The 23,923-nt window shown below is 43.4% G+C and overlaps 1 protein-coding gene across 3 annotated transcripts in view; it reads left to right on the forward strand.

The window, feature by feature from the left end:
• Positions 1–516: 516 nt before the first annotated feature.
• Positions 517–23,923, forward strand: part of PCDH19 (protocadherin 19) — a 122,503-nt gene continuing 99,096 nt past the window's right edge. For all 3 annotated transcript variants that reach the window (XM_087941076.1, XM_087941077.1, XM_087941078.1), the window contains exons 1-2: positions 517–2,709; positions 7,779–8,106. In XM_087941076.1, coding sequence (XP_087797202.1) covers positions 563–2,709; positions 7,779–8,106 — 2,475 coding nt within the window. In that variant the 5' untranslated portion in view covers positions 517–562. The remainder of the gene's footprint in view (positions 2,710–7,778; positions 8,107–23,923) is intronic.

Here is a 23,923-nt window from a genome sequence, read left to right on the forward strand (position 1 = left end):
GTCTGTGCAAATTGGGGAGGGGGGAGGAGTGGTGGTGGAGACAGAGGAAGGGGTAAAGGAGGGGGGGTGTAAAGATTTGCGCATGCCAGGTGTAAGTCGGCTGAGGTCCCTCCTCCCCAATTCAAGATTCTCTCTCTCTCTCTCTCTCTCTCTCTCTCTCTCTCCCTCTCTCTCTCTGTGTGTGTGTGTTTTAAATTGGAAATAGATTTGCCAATTTTTTGTAACTCCTCCCGATCTGGTTGAGTGGAAGAGAAGCATTTATACCCGGTTTTCCTTAGGGCTAGGGAGGTTGCTGAAGAAGGCAGTGCACCTGGGAGAGGGAGAGAGAGAGAGAGAGAGAGAGAGTCAAGACATGAGCTTGTAAAGTAAATCTCCCCTCCCCCCACCCGTAGAACAGCTTCTTTTCTTTCCTTCCTTCCCCTCTGTCCCTTCCACAACTCCCCTGACTTCCCCTCCTTTTCCCAGACACGAAATCAACAGGCACCCGGAGAGAGAGACGGGGAGGAGGAGGAAGAGGAGGAGGAGGAGGAGGTGGTGAGGGAGGCACGGAGGGGGGTGAACTATGGATATTCTCTGCCCCCTGCTCCAATTTCTGCTCGCTCTTTGGTGGACTGGCGTAGGAGCTCTGATCAACTTGAAGTATTCGGTGGAAGAGGAGCAAAGAGCTGGCACGGTGATTGCGAATATTGCCAAAGATGCCCGAGACGCCGGCTTTGTCTTGGATCCTCGGCAACCCGCTGCTTTCCGCGTGGTGTCCAACTCGGCACCCCACCTGGTGGACATCAACCCTGGATCAGGCTTACTAGTGACCAAGCAGAAGATTGACCGGGACTTACTTTGCAGACAAAGCCCCAAGTGTGTGATCTCTTTAGAGGTCATGTCGAGCTCCATGGAGATCTGTGTGATCAAGCTGGAGATCAAAGACCTCAACGATAATGCTCCTAGCTTTCCCACGGATCAAATTGCGCTGGAGATCTCAGAGACAGCCAGCCCGGGGACTAGGGTGCCCCTGGAAAGCGCTTACGATCCAGATTCGGGCAGCTTTGGAGTGCAGAGCTACGAGATCACTCCCAACGATCTCTTTGGCTTGGAAACCAAGACGCGAGGGGATGGTTCCCGCTTTGCTGAGCTGGTGGTGGAGAAAAGCCTGGATCGCGAGACCCAGTCTCATTACAGTTACATGATCACAGCTTTGGATGGCGGGGACCCACCCAACTTTGGGACAGTGGAGTTAACCATCAGGGTCATCGACTCCAATGACAACAACCCTCTCTTTGAAGAACCCTCCTACACCGTGAGCGTGCTGGAGAATGTTCCTGTGGGCACACCGGTGATCCGCCTCAATGCCACGGACCCTGATGAGGGTACCAATGGGCAGGTCTTGTATTCCATTCACAGCTATGTCTCTGAGAAGGCCAGGGACCTCTTCCAGATCAATCCTCAGACCGGTCTGATCACGGTCACAGGGGCGATTGACTACGAGGAAGGTCACGCCTACGAACTGGACGTACAAGCTAAAGATCTGGGTCCCAACTCTATCCCAGCCCATTGCAAAGTGACCGTCACTGTACAGGATGCCAACGACAACCCGCCCCTCATTAACTTGCTCTCTGTCAACAGCGAGCTGGTGGAAGTCAGCGAGAATGCGCCTCCGGGCTACGTCATTGCCTTGGTGAGGGTTTCCGACAGGGATGCGGGGGCCAATGGCCGAGTGCAGTGCAAACTGTTGGGCAACGTGCCCTTCCGCTTGCAGGAATACGAGAGTTTCTCCACGATCCTAGTGGATGGACGCTTAGACAGGGAGCAGAGGGACCAGTACAATCTAACCATCCAAGCGAAGGACAATGGGGTCCCTTCTCTGCAGGCCACAAAGTCCTTTACCGTCAAGATCACAGATGAGAATGATAACCACCCGCACTTCTCCAAGCCTTACTACCAGGTCATTGTGCAGGAGAACAATACCCCTGGGGCCTACCTCCTTTCTGTTTCTGCCAGGGATCCCGACCTTGGCTTAAATGGCAGCGTCTCCTACCAGATTGTCCCGTCCCAAGTAAGGGACATGCCCGTTTTCACCTATGTCTCCATCAACCCCAACTCTGGAGACATCTACGCCTTGAGGTCATTCAACCATGAGCAGACCAAGTCCTTTGAGTTCAAGGTCTTGGCCAAAGACGGAGGCAACCCTTCCTTGCAAAGCAACACCACCATCCGAGTCATTGTCCTGGACGTCAACGACAATACTCCGGTGATCACGGCCCCTCCTTTAGTCAACGGGACCGCGGAGGTCTACATCCCCAGGAACGCTGGCATTGGCTACTTGGTGACGGTGGTCAAGGCCGATGACTATGATGAAGGGGAGAACGGGAGGCTTTCCTACGAGATGGCTGAAGGGGATCGAGGGTTTTTTGAGATCGACCAGGTCAACGGCGAGATAAGGACCACCAGAGCCTTCGGGGAAAACTCCAAGACTACGTATGAGCTGATCGTTGTGGCTCACGACCATGGGAAAACATCGCTTTCAGCATCGGCTTTGATTTTGATATACCTTTCCCCGGCTCTGGATGCCCAGGAATCCATAGGATCTGTAAATTTGTCCCTGATTTTTATTATTGCCCTGGGTTCAATTGCTGCCATTCTGTTTGTCACCATGATCTTTGTAGCTGTCAAATGTAAACGGGATAACAAAGAAATCAGGACTTACAACTGCAGGTAAAGTACAGATGCCTTTTGATATTAGCCTTATGTGACTGCTTTTAACGCCCACCCTTTAAATGTGTCATTCAATAATTGTGCCCATTCCTAACCCAGCAAAGATCTTACCTGCTTCCAAGATACAGGCCGTATTAAAGAGGCCAACTGTGATTTCTTTTAACTCCAGTTAAAAGGGGATTTATTAGGGTGCTTTATATTTTTTGCCTATCCAGGATTATTAACACAGACACACAGACACAGACACACACACAAAAGTCCCCCTGGCCATGGCATCAGTGTACTGAAAGAGGGGAAAATACAAGGAATTGTAATAACATAGCAAGGCTTTTTGACGTGCAATCTTGAACATGCATCATAAGGCATCTACCTCTGTTCCGGTTTGGACTGCTTTCCTTTTGTCTCTCTCCCCCCCCCGCCCCCCCCCAAAGAGGAAAGGCTCAAAAAAAAGAGAGAGAGAGAGAGAGAGAAAGCTCTTTGGATCTGTGATGGGTGCCCATTGCTAAGCCGTGATTTTTTTTTCCACAAGGGCTGCAGTCCTACCACTATCCTGTCCCCACCAGATGAGGTCACTGTGGCTGTTTTTTAGAAGCCAGCTTGTTTTCTCGAGAAAGTGTTGGTTGTAAATATATATATATGTGTGTGTGTGAAAGCTGGTTGGGGAGAAGATAAAAGAACGCAAGGTTTTGTTAGAAATATAGAAAGATATATACATATATATATTTATATTTGCTGTGGGGAAGAGAGAGAGCCAGGCTTGGCAGGGCTTTTTTGAATGGTCTGTTTGGTAGGAAACAGAAACAACCATCCAAAGAATTTCAGTTCTTCTATCCTTTTTGCATGGAGAAAAATGATAATGAAGCTAGCTTTCTTTTAATTCTTTCCCCGCTTCCAACTTTATTTGCCTGCTCTTTGTTTAAAAAAAAAATCAGGGTGGCTTTTTAAGTTGCTTTTCCCTGGTTTTTTTTCCCCCTTGCAGTGGTGTTTGAATGATGCCCGGACTTATTTTTATTATAAATATTGCCCGCATTTAAGGGACGTTGTTTGCCCAAGATGTAGGGTGGCATGTAGCCTTTCCTCCCACACACACCTTTGGCTTGCTTTTGAAATCTTAAGCTGCAGGATTTGGGTCTCTTGAATATGTAACAGCCGTGTGATCATTGTCTGTCTTTTGCTATTCTCTGTGTTGCACAAGTTAGCAGACAAATGCTAACCACACATGAATATCAATTGGGTGCCATAAAGGAACAGCTGCAACCGCCTATAAATGGTTTAATCCTGTTAGGAATGAAATAGCCACAACTTCTCCATTCCTTCAGTTCTCTGGAAAGAAGGGGGACAGAAATGAATGTTGTCCTCTCTTTTGAAAAAAAAAAAAAAACTGAATGCCCTCCAACCATTTGAAGGCTGGCATTCTTCAGGGACTTATTTACACTCTTCATATTAAAGGAGTTCAGGGATTGTATTTCTCACTCAGTTTTTACGATGTCTTGTACCTCCTGGCCGTACCATTTCAGGGTGTTGAAAGTATGGAAGCCATCCTGTGAATAAAGCCACTGGCTTTCCAGGGCTTCGGCTTTTAAACGAGGTCTAATATTGTTGAATTTCTTACCAGCTCGGCCCATTAAGCAAAGAATAGGTGCAGAAGGAAAGCAAAAACTCCAATTGAGTCTCAGCGCCTCTAACAGATTTCCACTTTGGTTAGAACTAGCTGGTTTGGCGTGATGGCTTGGGGAGGGGATTAATGAAGTGCACTTTAATTAAATAATTGGCCAGGAGAAGGGAAAAACACACACCAATGAGGCACCCAGGAATGCCTGAGTAAGCAAAGTTTCCAAGATCATTGCAGGAAATGTTCCAACCCTTGAGACGTGGAGCAGGGGAAATCTGCATGACTCCTTCCAGGAATAAACTTCATCAGGTTCAGCAGGATTTCCTTGGGGTGGATGGGTGGGTGGGGGGCAAATACGATGTTTAAAATATTAGTCGCTTATAGAAAGTGTGCTGAGATTTTCCTCCCCCAGAAACACACGCTGGTTTTCTGAAAAACTTCTCATGCTTGCGAAGAAATTATCTTGTTATTTGCCCATTGTGGGTTTTGAAATCGAGGTTAGGAGAAGGTGTCCCTTCTCCCCCGTAATGTGTGGTAGGCAGGCCCCATCCTTTTGTCTTCTAAACCAGAGGCAGAGGTGTGATACGTGTGGGCAGGTGAGCTGATGCTTCCACTGAGCATTTGCATGAGCTTTCTGGGATCTCTTAAGCATCCAGTGTAGGCATTTTGGAGGATTACCACCTCTACCTGTTGCTAAATGGCCGGTGCTGTTCCAGCTGCCCCTTTCTCTGGGGTGCATTAATTTGGGGTTAAGCAAAAGGGCTGTTTGAGCCTGCAAGGCTGGAGCGATATAGTTTGAGTGGATAATCCAGAGAGCTTCAAACAATAGGAGGAGAGCACTTTCTGTTTGTTCTTTTTTTTTCTGGGTTTTCCAACCCTTGCGAAATTCACTCAGTCCTGACGAAATTCGCTCAGTCCTGCCATTAGGAGCAAAACCGAGCTACCTTCCGTCTTGCATTCCTCTCAAAAGCATCTCACGCGGCAGGGACACAGCCTAACTATTAACCTGCAATAGGATGTGTCCTATTTTATTTTATTGGGGTTTTTTTTTTAAAAAAAAGAAAGCGTGTTTTTTTATTTCCTGACAGTTAGAACAATTCATCAGTGGAACAATTTGCCTCCAGAAGTTGTGAATGCTCCAACACTGGATATTTTAAAAAATATGTTATGGATAGTCATTTGTCTGAAAGCGGTGTAGGATTTCCTGCCTAAGCAGGAGGGAGGGGGTTAGACTAGAAGACCTCTAAGGTCCCTTCCAATGCTGTTGTTCTATTTCTATTTCTATTCTTTGGGGACCGAGAGAAAGATCTTTTTGGATTTTTCTCCTTGATTTTTTTCCCCCACCCTTCAGCAAGAGTCTCACGGCGTCTTCACCTGTCAGACAGATTCTCAGAGATAGCCTTCCCAGAATGCTCTGCTCTAGGGAACGCTGGCTGGGGAATTGTGGGAGTGAAAATCCTCCTATTTTGGAGTGCATCTACTTTGGAGAGCAGCTGCTTTTGAATCATTTGTCTTGACGTGATGAACTTTGATGATGTTGGTGTTGGTGGTTGTTTTTTTTTTAAAAAGCCCAGCAGGCATGACTTTGGGAAATGAACATTTTTTCCAGCCTTTGGTGCAAGTGAGATCTATTTCTGACTTTTAAAACCCGGCCACGGTGCCTTCACACATCTCCCTTCAATATCTACGTCTGTGTGGCACTGATAACAAGATGTAGTCCCCAGTGGTAACACTGAGTCACAGTGACTTCAATCTAACTCATCAAGATAACATCTGATTGCATTCGTGCCTCTAATTATTTTTTTCCTGGCTGTTGTTTACTGATAACTTTTCTCCCTTCCTGCTCTTTCCTCTTTTCTCTCAATTTTCTTTTTCCTGGGCGAGAGATAAATCACTTGCCGTCTTTCAGTTAACCAGTGAAAGGTCAAGAAGTGGGGGTGCATTTTATAATGTTCCTTTCAAAAACACGCTCCTCGGTTCTGGCCTGGCAGGAATGGGTGTTTGATCCTAACAGATAACAGATAATCAGAGTTGGAAGGGATCTTGTAGGTCATCTAGTCTATCCCCCCGCCCAAGCAGGAGACCCTACACCATCTCGGACAGATGGGAGCCCAGTCTCTTCTTGAAAGCCTCCAGTGATGGCGCTCCCACAACTTCTGAGGGCAACTTCTGTTCCATTGGTGGATTGTTCTGTCAGAAAATGTCTGCTTATTTTCAGGTTAAATCTCTCCTTGTTCAGTTGCCATCCATTATTCCTTCGGGTGCTTTAGAAAATAGCTTGACCCCTTCCTCCTCTCTGTGGCAGTCCCTCAAATATTGGAAGACTGCTCTCCTCTCTCCCCTGGTCCTTCTCTTCACTAGAGTAGACATAACCAGTTCCTGCAAGCATTCATCGTACGTTTTATCCTCCACTCCCCTAATCATCTTGATTGCTCTTCTCTGCACTCAACGTCTTTTTTTATAGTGTGGTGACCAAAACTGGATGCAGTATTCTAGGTGTGGCCTTCCTAAGGCTTTATAGAGTGGTATTTACAGAGTGATCCTGCCAGAGGGGTGGGCTTCATTTCCCAGAATTCCTGGCCTTCAAAGCCTTGCTGAGAATCCTGGGAGGCTGAGACAGAGAAGAGAAGAATGACTTGGGAATGCAGAGTAGAAGCGGGATGTCCCAAGCTGTAAGATATCATGAGAAAGATGAGCCACCTAAGGAACAAAAACCTACTAGGTGGATCTTTTTTTGAATACTGTATTAATCTGGCAAATTGAGTTCACAAGATAATTGGCCTGCAGAAATCCTGGCTGCCGGGGAACAAGCCCGATGCCAGGTAATTGACTCCAGTGGCTGTTTATAAGCATGTATTATCTAGATAGAACACCTTTGGGCAGGCTGAAGGAACATAACCGGGTTTTACTGCTATGGGAAATGACATGGAACAATCTCCCTGCCGATTTCCCTCTCCGCTTTCCCCCATTTCTGTGAATCCATTTAAATAATTTTTCTGATCCTTATTACCAAAGGAAATGCATTTGCATACTCTCTTTTTTTTTTCCAGTTCATGGATTTTCACATTATTATTATTTTTTTCTTCCCCCATTTTCTGCAGGCTGAACTATATCTCGGGTAACTAGATATACCGACTGTTCTCAGCAGCAGAAAAAAAAAAAAAAAACTAACACAAAAACCCAACCAAAACCAAAACACGGGGAATATTTTCTTCCCTCTCCTTTATTCCACACTTGTTGTTCTTGTGTGTGTGTGTGTCGGATCCACAAACCTTGTTCTGCTTATGAGAGATAACACGCAAGACAACTTCGCTGTCAAAAAGAGCCGAGCCGTCAATCAGCTTCTGCATATGGATGGGAAAAATCAGGCCTCCCTCTCTCTGAGAATGCCCTCTTGACTAGGGTGCGGTTTGAGGATGACGTAAGGTTCTCACTTTGCTTTCCTTCTGTCCTGCAGAATTGCAGAGTACTCCTACGGGCACCAAAAGAAATCCTCCAAGAAGAAAAAAATCAGCAAGAACGACATCCGCCTCGTGCCCCGGGATGTAGAGGAGACTGATAAAATGAACGTTGTCAGCTGTTCCTCCTTGACTTCATCCCTCAACTACTTCGACTATCACCAACAAACTCTGCCTCTGGGTTGCCGCCGATCAGAAAGCACCTTTCTCAACGTGGAGAACCAAAACAACCGGAACGCCGGCTCCAACCACAACTACCACCACACCTTCACGGGTCAGGGACCTCAACAGCCGGATCTCATTATCAATGGGATGCCTCTCCCAGAGGTGAGCACTTCTCTTGGATGGAAGAGGGTTTTTCCAGAAAGTTCCCCAAATTGCGACAATGAACGAGCTTTGGGTGCAACTGGTAGCTCGGGGATGGGTGGGGTGCTAAATAGAAACCAAGCGTTTCTGAGTTGGATGTTTGGCTGCCATCTTGGGTGGCTGCCATCTTGGACCAGCTTTCCCCAATGGTGAGGTTCTCCAGATGACCTGAACTCCCATTCGCATCATCTTCATGATGAGAACGGTAGGGTCCAGAGTATTTGGAGTATGCCAAGTTGGGCGTGACAGGCCCACCGAAGAGAAGTAGCTGTCAGCTATGATAACAATGCAGGAGGATTATGTCCAGGTTCCTCCTGAATCCATGCAAGTTTTTGAGTGCAGAAAATTGGTGTGTATTGGCTGTCTCTACAGGCTTTTCTGATTGGCCACTCTGGGAAACAGGTTTAATGAGTCTTGAGCCGAGTTAACACTGAGCTTGTTTACATTCGCTACAGTTTGGACTTCTTGTTTGGACTTCTTGTTAAATGCATGGATTTGATTTGACTTGAGTTTGTTATGTGGAGGACCATTGTAGTCTTTGCATTGTTGTGGCTTTCTCAGCGGTTTTTCTTCCACCCAACGTGGAAAATGTGTTAAATCTGCTAGGCAAAATCAGGCAAGTAAGAATTAACAAGAGACCCCAGCAGGGTATCTTCAAGCCAGTCTTGGAGTAAATACAAAACCTTTGAAAGAGCAGAAGCAACTTCCAACTCTCACTTAAGTCCATTAAAGTGGAATCTCTTTAAACTGGTGCTTTTTCAAACTTGGCCACTTTAAGATGTATGGATTTCAAACTCCCAGAATTTCCCCAACCAGCAGAAAACACTGATTTAAATGATCTGAAATGCTTCTTCTCAGGTTTCTCTGTACACTGGGTCATGTTGCAATTTGTGAGATGAGATGCCCAGGATTGGCCTAAGGTCTCTTGATGGTTCCTCTTCCTTCCATTCCTTTCCCAGACTTCTCAAAGTCTTTCACAGTGACAGTGATTGTCTTCTACTCAGATTACAGAATTGCTTGGTAGATGATGATGATGCTACACCTTCCTACAAAATGAGGAGAAGCCTTCTCTGTGCCTTGTTGTTAAGAGAGGTGGAAAGCTTTGAAATGGAGGTCTATGGAGATTCTCAGTCATCCAGGTCATGGTTGTCCCCAAGGAGCTTTTTCAAGAAGCAACTGGACTTTCATGTTTTTCTTTGAAGACGTTTCACTTCTCATCCAAGAGCTCGTTATCAGTACTGAGGAAGTTTCTTGGATGAGAAGCAAAACGTCTTCAAAAAAAAACAGGTAAGTCCAGTTGCTTCTTGAAAAAAAAGCACCTTTGGGACTTGGAAATGGAGGAAGCTTAGGGACACAGCTCTGGTCATGTGGTGAGACAGTCATCTTGCATGCAGGAGGTTCTGCATCTTCAAGATCAGGGACTGTTGTAGCTTTTGATAAGCCATGATTTGAAGCACCCCTTATTGACTGTACTGATGAGTACTCTTAGTTCTTCAAGCTGGAGGTAACAAATGATGGGGAGATGTTCTTTTCTCTTTGAACTTTTGGGATTAGCTACCTATCAGAGTCAACAGTATAGAAATTCCTGGATTAATTTTATGATCTGGTATAAAGAGCCATAGAGATTTTGAACTTTCAATAAGGACATTGAGATTTGGCTGCTAGGTGCTTGAGGAGATGTAGAATGGATTGTATGACTGACACCACTACATGTGTCCTTGAAATGAAGCTACTAATCCAAGGATACTCTTCCTCCATCCACCCTTTTAAATTTTTGAAGTGGAAGTACCTTGTTTTCCCCATCATCTTGGGGTTGAGATGGTTGTTGGAGAAACATGCTGTGATATATCAAAGCTTTTTTTTCTCAGAAGACAAGCTCTTTTTTTCCTCACTTCTGGGAGTTGAAATACTCATTCGGCTACAGTATGTGCCCAGTCCTGTTGGATATTTTTTGATTAACACGGGTTTGCTTCTCTTTGAATTATTACTTGACATTAAGTAAATATCAAGTAATTTTTTTATAATGGCATTGTCACATTTCTTACTTTATATAGAATAACAAAGCTAAGAAGCGGGTGATATTGATGAATATATACAGAGAGAGAGAGAGAGAGAGAGGGAGAGAGAGAGAGAGAGAGAGAGAGACAGACAGACTATGGCTGGGTCCACACAAGAGATTTGGAAGCTGTAGTTGCACAAATTGCCAAGACAAGCTTAGCTTTATCTTGAATATTTACTTTGGGGTAGAGTTTTGCACAAATCCATTTGTTAATTTATCCTCCTGTGTATTGAGTGAATGTGGAAAAGGGATCCTTTTGGTAACTGTTAGTAACTCAGATACGTGTGATGCAGAACTATGTTTTTAATAAACTTTAAGATACGTGTGTGTGTTGGGCAAACACAATCTGTTACTTTGTTTGAAGCAACCTGGTATTGGATTAATGTGATGTGGGAACAAGACTGTTGAACGGGTGCCGAGAATTCACCATTTGTATTTTTTAGTATGTGTTTCTTTGAGTCAGTTTTTGACTTCGGGTGACTGCTTGGATAAGCCCCTGCAGTTTTCTGGGCAAAGATTTCAGAAATGATTTTCCATTGCCTCCTTCCTAGAGACAACCAAGAGAGAGTGACTGATCCAAAGTCACCCCTTGGCTTGGTGCTTAAGGTGCGATGAGAACTGTCATTCTTCTGGTGTCTAGCCTAGCTGCTTAAATACTACACCAAACTGGTACTCAGAAAGCTACCATGGTGGAATAATGATCACCGATGACTGAATGAGCAGATCAATTACCAGATTTATTCATTCCTACCCAGCACGCAATAAATGTAGTCTGTTTTGGTTTTGGCCTAACAATTTAAATAGAGGCAGTCTTGGACATTCTCCATTGGGTTGAAGTAAGTACCAGGGAAGAAAAAGAGAGTTGATGGGGCTTATTTCTAGCCTGGCTTCATGCTACAGTTTGGATATCTGACAGCTGCTTGTACATTCATTTATTTCTGCTTACTAGATGCTTAAGATCAATCTTTCTGCCTGTTGACTTCAGTCTCTGCAACTGCAGTATTGTGATGATGGTTTCTTACTTGATGGGGGATGGTAGTGGAATAGGCAACCTCTTGGTGGCTAATTTTCCCAGACAGCATAAAGTAAGATGGACAGTTGGTTAAGATGAATACCATTCAACTCTTTTTGGTCTCCATCCTTGAGTTCTGTGAGAAATATGGAGACTATCTCCCTAATGTTTGCTTTGTTGATATCCATCCATTCAACCCAACCCAACCCAACCCAACCCAACCCAACCCAACCAAATGTCTTCCAACAGTCCTTGCCCTTTCTTCTCTTTCTGATCTTCTGGCTGCATTTTGCTTTGTGTTTTCCCTTTTCAGATTGCATCCTATTCAAGAATTTTATACGCCAAGCCCAGCACTTGGCCTCTTTAAGATTACCAGTACCAAGGCAACTTCTGAACCTCTGCAGAAGTGCTTGGAGCCAATAGTGAACTCAACAGACTGTAGCAGTTGGCAGTGAGGGAGAATTAAAAAAAAATGCAATTAAGGGCACACAGCAGATGTAATATCACACCGTTCCAGAGAATTAAATCTCCATGTCAGTGCCAGCGTTGATATGGGATGTATAATCAAGTTGCTCCACTGCAATTGAATGGCATTGACCTGTGAATAATCATCCAGGTATTCCGAAGGTAGCTGCTCTTATGATATTATACTTGGGTTATTATTTGACAACTGCGATGAGATGGAAGAAGAGCAAATGTTTGAGTTTCACAGGATTCTTTTAAGTAGTGGAGCTGAAGCAAAAGGATGCTTACCAATCAACGTGCAATCAAGGCTTCATGGAAAGATCTTTGTGGCAATGGAGCAATCTAGGAAAGCTATTTTGATGGATCCTTGAGAAGTTCTTCCAAATTTATTTTGGTGATGTTTTTGAAGCCTGCTTTCTTATTGGACGTGATGAAGGGGGTTTCTGCTAGCAGCACTGCTTTCTATCACATTTTCCCATGAGACTGAATGTTCCTTGGTTGCCTGCATTTTCCAAGACTGAAAAAAAAAAAATCCCACTGGAAGCTTCTTCCTTTCTCCTCTTTGGCATTTAATGCCTGTGCAGGAAGCCAAAGAGGCTACAAAGTGCTAGAAAGATTATAGTATAATGGAAGACAGGATATACATCACACTCCTTTGCCATTTTGCAACCGAACGTCTGTGTTTGCAGAACAGGCTTAGCAAAGTATTTGTACAGCATGCAAAACTTGGTGAGTTCCAAGTTCCAAACCTTGATTTGTTTTGGTGTTCTTGGCATTATGAATATGGTAATAGTTTATGCTCCAACTCTGGAAGTTTTTAGGAAGACATTGGACAGCCATTTGTCTGAAATGGTATAGGGTTCTGGTCTAAGCAAGGGGTTGGACTAGAAGACCTCCAATGTCCTTTCCAACTCTTCTCTTCTCTTCTCTTCTCTTCTCTTCTCTTCTCTTCTCTTCTCTTCTCTTCTCTTCTCTTCTCCTCTCTTCTCTTCTCTTCTCTTCTCTCTTCTACTCTACTCTACTCTACTCTACTCCAATTCTATTATTCTATTCTACTCTACTCTATTCTACTCTACTCCACTCTTCAATTCTATTCTATTCTATTCTATTCTATTCTATTCTATTCTATTCTATTCTACGGTTCAAGAAGTTGAGAAAATGGCAGCTTGTATTGGCCTTTGGAGCAGTGTCAACAATAACTTTTAACCACATTAGAGTTACTTGTGGAATGAATGGTAGGCTCAACTTGGAAGGGAAAACTGAATGGCACTTTGTACAACTAGCATTTTAGAGGCAGAGTTGCAGAGGCGTTTCTTCCTTCCTCTTAGTTGTGAGCCTGGTGTAGCAAAGGACTGTTCTTTTCCTTGACATCAGCACTCTTTATAAAAATGACGATGAGGACCAAAATAAGGATAATAATTCACAAGCAGCTACCTGTTTCAAAGCAAGTCATTGCCGAGCTTATGGCATGGAAATGGTTGTTCTAATTGGTACTACTTGTCAGCAAAGATTTTGGAAAGTTTGAGTGGAACTGCTAAAAATAACACACAGGAGAGAGAGGACTGATTGTTTTTGCCCATTTGTTTTCCCCGTGGTGCATTTTCTTGGGCGCTGTCCATTTTAGTCTTTATTATTGTTAGATTTTTATCCCACCTTTATTACTCTAATTAACTTATAGCAGTGAGTGTATGTAGTACTTCCTCCTCCTCCTATTTTCCCTGCAACAACAACCTTGTGAGGTGAGTTGGGCTGAGAGTGACTGGCCAAGTCACCTGGCCACCTTTCATGCTCAAGGCAGGACTAGAACTCATAATCTCCTGGTGATTGGTCCAAAGTCATCCAGCCATCTTTCATCCTCAAGGCGGGACTAGAACTCACAGTCTCCTATGATTGGCCCAAAGTTACCCAGACAGCTTTCATGCCTAAGGTGGGACTAGAACTCACAATCTCATAGTGATTGGCCCAAAGTCACCCAGGTGGGACTAGAACTCACAGTCTCCTATGATTGGCCCACAGAATTCACAGTCTCATAATGATTGGCCCAAAGACACCCAGGTGGGACTAGAAGTCACAGTCTCCTAGTGATTGGCCCAAAGTCACCCAGCCAGCTTTCATGCCTAAGGCATGACCAGTTCTTAGTCTCCTGGTAATTCACTCAGCACCTTAAACACTAAGAGACTTATAGATTTGAGTGTCAGGGAGATTTTTCCACACACTTCTGGTGAAACTGTGGCTTTCCTCTTATTGCTAGGATTCATAGGCAAAATGCTTCTTGGGGCAAGTTATGAAACAGAAGTTAACCTAGTGGGCTTTATATGCTACTTACTGTGCGGGTTGGTTTTTTGGGCATCTTGGTAGTTGAGTGGCTGCCTTTAAGGGAAGAGAGAAAGAGAAAACCAAGCAATAGAACATCTCTCTCTCTCTCTCTCTTTGTCTTGCTCTGTCTTTTTAGCCAGAGAAAGGCCAAGGCTTGAAGTTGTTAGGCAGCTGGTCTTTTAAATCTCAAGTCTGCTTTTTATTGTAGTAGTTAAGAACCTTGAAGTAAAAAAAAGTCCCCACAGAATAAATGTTACTAAAGCTCACTTCCTGTTCTATAAAACAGTCTTTATTCTACTCCCCCCCCCCAAACTCTAGCTAAGATATAGAATTATATACTCTAAATCTGCTTTATAATACAGGTGAGGTCTAGGCTTCATTCTAAAATGGAGCTCTCCAAATTCTGAACCATTGTAACTCAAAGTTGATGCTGAAGAACAGCAGATATCCAGGCCAGAATCAATCTCTCTCTCTCTCCCTCCCTCTTTCTCTCTCTCTCTCCATCTATCTTCTATCTATATCGAAAAGTGAAATACCACTCACGTGTCATCACAAAATCTCCAGAACCGTAAAGCCTCTACAAACTTGAAATTTGGCAAGAAAAGGATTTTTCGAAATGACCATCAGAGCATTAGTATTTCCTATATTATTATTATTATTATTAACATGCTCTGATGCTAAGGAGTTCTACTCCCCCTCCCCACCTTAAAAGAAATCTGTTCCAAATGCAAAACACAAGCAGAGGAGAGGAGTTTCCGTTTCCATTTTAGTTTCACAGCAGCAACCAGCTTTAGTACAGAACAGTTGAGCTAAGCCATGCCCAGGCTCCTTGCTGTCTCCTTTTTGCTCACACAGAAAATACTCTTTCAGTTTCCAAAGAGCCCTCAACTCTCTCACACACTGACAGGACACTAGCCAGATGAATACCGATGGATGCTGGTAGGCAGAGGCAGAATTCCACCCCCCTTATTTCCCTCTCCCCAAAAACTAAGCCCGACCACATCGCTTCGTAGTGAAGCACGAGTATCGAGCTAGTGTTACATAAAGCGAGGGCATCTGATTTTCCTTTCCTTATTCAGTGGCAACTTTATCCAGGTTGTGCCCAGATTTCTGAGAATCCTGCATTTGGGGAAGGATCTGATTGTAGTAAAGGGAGAATATTTGTACCTCAGGGTTGAAATGAGAGGTTCTCGGTGCTCTCCGAGCTTGGTTGGTTTCATTATCCAAACTAGGTAACATCAGAGCCGTGGTGGTGCAGTGGTTAGAATGCAGTACTACAGGCTACTTCTGCCGGCTGCCGGCTGCCAGCAGTTCGATCCTGACCGGCTCAAGGTTGACTCAGCCTTCCATTTTTCCGAGGTTGTTAAAATGAGGATCCAGATTGTTGGGGGAAAATGGTGACTCAGTAAATCACTTAGAGAGGGCTGTAATCTTAAATGCTATTTCTATCATCAGGGCTAGTAGGAGCCACTCATTCCATTCACAGTATCTGTGATATTGTTTTTTCTGAACACCAAGCCGTTCTTCCTTTGAGTTCCAAGAGAGATCTGATGATGTTACCTAGTTGGGTAATGAAACGTCTGCAAGGAAACAATCAAGCACAGGGAGCACCAAGATCCTCTCAGGTCTGATTAAAAATAATAATAATTACAATATCAGAAATTGGAAGTTGAAGTTGACAATAGACAAAACAAGAAGCAGAATGTGACTCCAAATTGGTTTGCAAAGTCACATTGTCTGACACACAACCAGATAACTTAGCCTACATACATAGCAATCGTTTTTTGGATTGTTTTTTTAAAAGCTTTTAGTTGTTTCCAAAAGGAGTTGAAACTTGTGTGAGATATTGGTGAAATGCCCGTCAAGGCCCTTTAATGTAGACTCCCTGCTGTAGCTCGGCGAAGTAATGAGATCTCACGAGGATGTGTTACTCCAGTGTAAGACTCCTCAGAACAGCAGGGGTTTTCTTGCTTAATTTGTTGTTGGGGATCATAGATCAGAACGATCCGATTTTGGCAAAAAGCAGCTTTTGGACCACAATAATTAGAATTAGAATTCTTTTATTGGCCAAGTGTGATTGGACAAACAAGGAATTTGTCTTCAGTACAAATGCTCTCAGTGTACGTAAAAGAAAAGATAAATTCGTCAAGAGCCAAGAATCATCAGGTACAACACTTAATAATAGTCATAAGGTACAATAAGCAATCAAATCATACTAGGAAACAGTCAATATAAATAGTAAGGATACAAGTGACAAAGTTACAGTCATGCAGTCACAAATGGGAGGGGATGGGTGATAAGGAGTGATGAAAAGATTAATAGTAATAGTAGTGCAGACTTAGTAAATAGTTGGACAGTGTTGAGGGAATTATTTGTTTAGCAGAGTGATGGTGTTCAGGAAAAAACTGTCCTTGTGTCTAGTTGTTCTAGGGTGCAGTGCATAAAGAAATGTCGCTGAAAGGAGGTGCTTTTGTTTTTTTCTAATGTATCCTGTTCTCAGGATGAAGTCAAGCAATTCATTAGGGGCTCCTTTCTACAGAAGAAAAGGCTGGTGACTCTCTTTGTAAGCCTTTTTGGGCAGGGGGATATGTATGTCAGGACTCAGTTTCCAAGGTTTAACTTGGTTTCCCGTGGGGAATTCTTGGGCTACAGTCCTGTGAAATTTTGGGGACAAAATGCTAAGTTTCAGTGCCATTCCTCCCTTTTTACATTTGTAGACTTCCCCCACTTTGACAATCATTTTAGGTAACTCACTTCAGTGATGTTGCACGTAGAACTTGACTTGGATTGTCCGAATTTGGTCTCTTTAATGAAGGCTTAAGGTATTGTGTGAACCCAGCTTCTGTAACTATTTCAGCAAGTCAGGTTCATGTAAACAATGCCTTAGCATGATGCGTGAACTTAGCCTTAATTTGGGTTGCCTAATTCGTTCCATCATCCAAGATGCTTTTAGTGTGAAGTCTTATCTTGGCTGCCTGTATCCAGGGTGGAATTTAAACATTGGAACTATTGAGGAAAACTGTGAGAAAAAAGGATTTTCTTCATTTTTTGACTTCTAGCCAGATCTTCATAAAAGCTCTGTAGCTTTGCATTTCGTGGAATCACCTGGTAGAATTGGGAAAAAAATAAAATAAAAAAACCACCCCATAATCTCAAAAACTGGTGAGTTACCTTGGAGACCTTATTAAACTGAGTGGATCATGGTCTAATTCTGTATGGGAATCTTCCCTTCATAAAATGCTAGAAAAGTATTATCCTTGGCATGGATTGATTTCAAAAATGATCTTTGGGTTGAGACACCGTCTTACGATCCTTCATACAGAAAAAACAACAATTCCTCAATTCTTCCACAGCTGGCCCATTTTGCCAAGTATCTGTTCTAAAATTTTAAAACTTAAACCTTCCCCCAAGATTAAAAAAAACAAAAAAAACTAACAACCCTCAAACATTGCATCTCCTTTAATTGAAATGCAGAAGTGAGTTTGTGTTAATTAAGAACAATACATGAAAGGGCAGTTGCCTTATTCACATTGCAATGCAGATGTTTTTCCAGTTCTCCCCAAAGGGTAAAATCGGGTTAAATGAAGAAGTTTGTGTATGAAAGGAATAGAATGTGCTCGTAGTAGAAATTTATTTCGAAGATGGCGCTTGCCATCTGCAGTTTGCATGGGCATATGGATAATGAATGTGTGTATGTGTGTGTTTGTACATATACATGCAACATACACACATACAGACACATACCATTCTAACACAGCCTGCCCTGTTGAACAAGACTATCTTCAGAGTTGGTTAATAATAATAATAATAATAATAATAATAATAATAATAATAATAATAATAATAAATGATTGGTGGCTTCTATTGTTCCGCTTAGGAGAACTGTTTGTTCCATATTATGTAAGAGAGTTTTGATACATTTTAAAAATCCAGAAGTAGTAATAAGATTGCAACTGTCCAACTGTCCAACATCTGGAGAGTAGATTGAGTTGGCATCTGGTCTTAGTATTTCTCACTATAGTGAGACACATTTCTATTGCGAATAACTGTTACAATTTGGAAATTTGCTCATAAAAAGAGCAGATGCATTTTTAATACAAACCAGTAGCCTTTTTGTTTTTAAAAAATTAAGGTTTAAAGGATTACTCTGCTTAGAAGATCCATTTTTTAAAAAATTGCAGAACAGTTCGTTGGCATTTGGATCAATGTTATTTTCTGTGTTTTTTGTTTTGTATTTATTTTGGTTTTGTCAGTCGCATTGGATGGATGGAAAAACTATCGTGCAAAATGATCCAAACACAAGTAATGCGTATGATTTGATTTATAGAGCAATAGCAACAACAAAAAAAGTTTATTAAGGGGTCTCCGGAGACTCCTTGCAATTTTTAAGTGGTTTTTGCAAAGGGGAAAAAAAAACCCTTTAAGAACCACTCAGTTTGATTCATCGATTTAAGTGCTGCAGCTTCAGTGAAAATGCTAGAACTCATGCTGATAATATGATGCATGCAATGCTATTTTTATGGATCCAGAACAAAGTGGTATTTAACAGATGAACAAAGTCGTAAGGGACCTTGGAGGTCTTCTAGTCCAACCCCCTGCCTAGGCAGGAAACCCTACATCACTTCAGACAAATGGTTATCCAATCTCTTAAAAACTTCCAGTGTTGGAGCATTACAACTCCAGGAAGCAAGTTGTTCCAATGATCAATTGTTCTCACTGTCAGGAAATTTCTCCTTATTTCTAAGTTGCGTCTCTCCTTGATTAGTTTCCACCCATTGCTTCTTGTCCTGCCCTCAGGTGCTTTGGAGAATAGCTTGACTCCCACTTCTTTGGGGAAGCCCCTTAGATGTAGGAACACTGTCATCATGTCCCTCCAAGTTCTTCTTTCCATTAAACTAAAGGGTTCCCCTCGCACATACATGCTAGTCGCTTCCGGCTCTAGAGGGCGGTGCTCATCTCTGTTACAAAGCCGAAGAGCCAGCACTGTCCGAAGACGTCTCTGTGACCATGTGACTGGCATGACTAAATGCTGAAGTTGCACAGAACGCTGTTTGTTACCTTCCCACCAAAAGTAGTCCCTATTTTTCTACTTGCATTTTTATGTGTTTTACAAACTGCTAGGTTGGCAGGAGCTGGGACGAGTAACAGGAGCTCACTCCGTGACGCGGCGCTAGGGATTCGAACCGTCGAACTGCCAAGCTTTCTGATCAACAAGCTCAGGATCTTAGCCACTGAGCCACCGCGTCCCCCTTCATTAAACTAGACCTACCCAATTCCTACAATCATTCTTCATATGTTTTAGCCTGTAGTCCCCTACATACAAAGTTGTGGCCTTCTGTGCATAATTGCTTGATCAGAGGGTCATGATGGATATTCTATTGCTTTCTGAAGCCACTGTCTAAATGGGTGTCCAGTTTACCCACCCAGTGGCAGGAGACTGATAAATCATATTACCTTGCCTCCATTGGTGTTTATATTCCTCCCCCCCCCCCCAAGTCAAAACATTCCCTGGATCACTGCTCTATTTTCGGGTCACCCAGCTTCCTTTTTAGAGAGATTGTTAGCATATTATCCATTTTCTTGCAGCCTTTCTGCAGATGTAGCCCAAATTAAGAGTGACATGTCATCATGTAGTAGACAACTTCAGCTTCTAGCAAGGTGTCAGCCCTTGGGGAATAGAACCAGACCAGGAAATGGACTTCGTTGGGAGAGTAGCACTCTTATTTGATTGAGATGGGGTCTCAAATGAATTCTTGCTAACTAGATTGCGTTTTACCTTCCCTGTATCTTACAACCCAATAAATCAGAGAGGAGCCTTCCTGGGTTTCTTCCAAATACAGGTGGTGCTTGACTTACAACAGTTCATTTATTTATTTATTTTATTTATTGATTTGATTTGATTTGTTAATCACTTACAAGATAATAGATATAAGAATAAACAAGAGTATGAATACAGGAAATAGGTACAAATAAATGGGGACAATAGGCACAATTGTGCACTTATGCACACCTCTTACAGACCTCTTAGGAATGGGGTGAGGTCAATAGTGGATAGTTTAAGGGTAAAGGAGTGGGGGTTAGAGGATGTGACAACAGAGTCAGGTAGTGCATTCCAGGCATTGACCACTCTGTTGCTGAAGTAATACTTTCTATAATCAAGTTTGGAGCAGTTTACTTTGAGTTTGTATCTGTTGTGTTGCTCTTGTATTGTTGTGGTTGAAGCTGAAGTAGTCATTGACTGGTAGGACATTGTAGTAGATAATTTTGTGTCCTACGCTTAAGTTCCACTGTAGGTGGTGTAGTTCTAGGGTGTCCAAGCCCAGAACCTCAAACCTGGTGGTATAGGGTATTCTGTTGTGAGCAGAGGAGTGTAGTACTCTTCTCGTGAAATACTTAGTATTTAAATATTTAGCAATAGCAATAGCACTTAGATTTATATACCACTTTACAGTGCTTTACAGCACTCTCTAAGCAGTTTACAGAGTCAACCTATTGCCCCCAAAACAATCTGGGTCCTCATTTTACCTACCTTGGAAGGATGGAAGGCTGAATCGACTTTGAGCCTGGTGAGATTCGATCTGCCAAATTGCAGGCAGCCAGCAGTCAGCAGAAGTAGCCTTTAGTACTGCACTCTAACCACTTTGCCACCATAGCTCATTTAGTTACAACTTCACTAAAAAAAGTGCCTTGACCATTTTTCACGCTTACGGCCATTGCCACATCCCCGGGATCACCTGAGGCAAATTTCTACAAATCTGCATAGGTCATTCAAGGCATCCGGCCATCCAGCATCCTTTTCGAGTGCTGTCTTTTTGGTTTTCTCAATATTTCTGCAAATCTGTTGAAGAAGAAAATGCTAAGTGCTTGAAAAAGCAGAATCAATCTTTGCATGCTTTCTTCTCTGTCATTTTCGTACTTTCTCTCCCTTCAACTTATCCTCCTATTCTTTGTTCTCTTGTTCATTGTCTGCCTTCGGGGGAAATTTTTTTTTTTTGGTCAAAGTGTTTCATTTCGGGGTGTGAATGTGTGCGTGTGTGTGTGTGAGGAGGCGGTGCGTATTTCAACTCTAGCGAGTGTACTTCCTCTAATGTGCTCCGTTTGTGGAAGTCGGCTTGCATCTGGCATAGGGAACATTGAAATAACGATAACAAATGGTGCCATTTAAAAGCCTAGCAGGGGCCAAAAGAATAGCAGGCAGTTACAAAGGAGAGAACTGGAAGGAGGTAGACTATGAGTAATGCTGTCTGTAGAACTTACAAATCCTCCAGATCAGACAGTTTTCAGGGCACTACTGTGCTATCAAAAACAGATCTTATTCCAAGACTGGCTCACTGCGGTTGGTGGTTGCGGATGAATGCGTTGGAACTGTAGATGAACAGATGGGAACAGTGTGCTGCAGCCACCCAAAACAGCGGAAGCAATCCTAGGCTGCATGAATAGAGGGATGGAATCAAGATCACGTGAAGTGAAAGGCAATGGTTGCAAGTTGAGCAGTATCTGTAGTTCCCACAAAGAGAAAGCGGAAGCAGTATGCTCAGTCCCATATTTGGGTAGGCCAGGTTGCCCTGATAGACTGGTCTCACTGGAAAAACACTAAATCCCCTCCTTGGTACAGCTGACAAAGCGAGGAGAGTCCGTGGCCTAGAGCAGGGGTCGCCAACCTGTTGGACCTCAGGGACCGCCAAACTCATAATTTTAAATCCCGCGGACCAGAGACCCTGGGAAAATCCCCCCCACAAAAGTCTGTAGGAAAATTCCCCACTCTGTTTACCTACCGATCGATCATTCTTTATTTTTGGGACCACAAGATATCATCTCCAGCTCTGTTCTTGGGGGGGGGGAGGGGGGGAGGAGAGAGACTTTTGGCTTCATGCAAGGAAAGCAGCAGAAGCAGCAGAAATCTTTCTTTCTCTCTCCCAAACTCCGCCAGAAATGAGTCTTTGTGAGACTTGTCATGCTGGCGCAGCCTCTTGGAGCAAGGAGGCCTTGCAGGGTCCCAAAGACTCATTTCTGGCAGAATTTGGGGGAGAGAAAGAAAGATTTATGCTGCTTTCCTTGTGTGCAGCCAAAAGCAGAAGAAGAAAGAAGTGGAAAGAAGCAGCCCGGTGGCCAGGCGAGGTGCGTGGGGTGAGGGGGGCACGTTCCTCCCCTTTGCCCTTCCCCCTCCCCTCACTACCTCGTGTTGTTTACAATGCAAGCGACACAAGCCTTGTGTTCCCACGGTCCATGTGGGCGGCGCAGCCTTATGTTCCTGCGCAGCCTTGATTAATTGCTTTGGGGGTGACATTTCTCTGCAGACCACCAAAGTTAATACATCCGCGGACCACCACTGGCCTAGAGGTTAATACATCTGCCTAATATGAAAGCAGCCTAGGTTCGAATCCCAGCATTGATCACTCAAGGGATCCCTATGAGGGATCTCAGTGAAGAGAATGATTTTTTCAGGTGTTTTAGCTTATTTCGTTTTTGCAGAGACTTACAAGTCAGAGCTCAAAAAGAGAGAGCAAAATACAGGTAGTCCTTGGCTTTACGGCCACCATGTGTGCCCAAAATTTCTGTTGTTAAGTGAGACATTTGCTAAGTGAACGTTATCCCATTTTACGACCTTTCTTGCCTCAGTTGTTAAGGGAATCACTGCAGTGGATTAGTTAGTAGGGGAGGGTGTCATAAGTCACTATTTTTGGTCAGTGCTGTGTTGTAACTTTGAACGGTCACTAAATGGATGGTCGTAAGTCAAGGACTACCTTTAGAGACAGAGAGAGGCCCTTGGTGGACTAGTGAAGTCATTTTCTCCTTGGCTTATTGTCAGGATTCCGCCATTTACCCCAATTAAATAATGAGTCTTGAGCCAAACTTCCAAAACTTCAAAAGGATCTATTGGAAGTTAACATGTCCAGCACTGCCTAGGTGTAGCCAACTCTTGAGACACGTCATTCATTGTCACCCTTGACCCTGATTTTCCCCCCACCCCCTGGGTGTATCGTAATTCATATTCTCCAATGGGATGCATCCATAGCCAAGAGTCATCAATCATGCTCTCCAGTTAGAATTTTGCACCTTCAGTCACCTAGTTACTATCTTTGAAAAACTATGTATGGAATGAACTTCTGATTTCCAAGCTGCCGCACTGCTCTTTCAAACCCCTTTCCCCTCACCCTTTCTGTTGGCAACTCTAAAAAGTCCACTGAAATATTTTATGAGTTGACACTTATTGTACTTCCTGGATATTTTCTAAGCTTCAGATGGTGTGCTTAAGACATTTTCTACATCTCTGATAGACCAAAACTTTTTTTTATATGAGTTCAAACAGCAACAAAAGGTATGTCTGTTTTGCTGTCGAAGGTCTTACCTCATTGAGCTTGGAGGATGATCTTCCAAAATGTTGGGTCAAGGCCAAGAAGGTGAACAGACTGGATGGAATCTCTGTTTATGGTTTTGCATTCCCCCTTCTCTCCCCCTAAACACTCCAATTTTATTCTATTTTTCTCTCTCTTGGAGCCTCTGCAAATTCTTCGTGTCTCCAGGCAGTTTCTGACCACAGTTAATAGCTATTTTGGCCGTGCTCTGGGATAGCAGCTGGCAATCGCAATCTTACCGATCACTGCTTTTCTGATGTGTACAGATTCCTGCCTCTCAAGAGTCCATGTTTGGAGGCTTCCCTCCCAAACCTTCTCTTGTTTATCAGCAAGAAATAAATATATTTGTTAGCGCCAAACAAATGGCTCAGTATAATAGCTGCTTTGGCAGAACGTTTCGGATGAGAATGGGATGTCATCATCATTGAAGCAGGCATACAGAAAGACATACGGGGGAAAAAAAATCTTGAATTTCAGTCTCAAATAGCTCTTCAAGACCCTTTAAGCAGACACTTCCAAATGTTGGTGAAATCGTTTCCTGCCAGAATTGAACAGTGATTGTTTGACTAC

This window comes from Pseudonaja textilis, chromosome 12, assembly GCF_049901715.1.
Source record: "Pseudonaja textilis isolate UNSWEBS1 chromosome 12, rPseTex1.2, whole genome shotgun sequence".
NCBI classification, from domain to species: domain Eukaryota; kingdom Metazoa; phylum Chordata; class Lepidosauria; order Squamata; family Elapidae; genus Pseudonaja; species Pseudonaja textilis.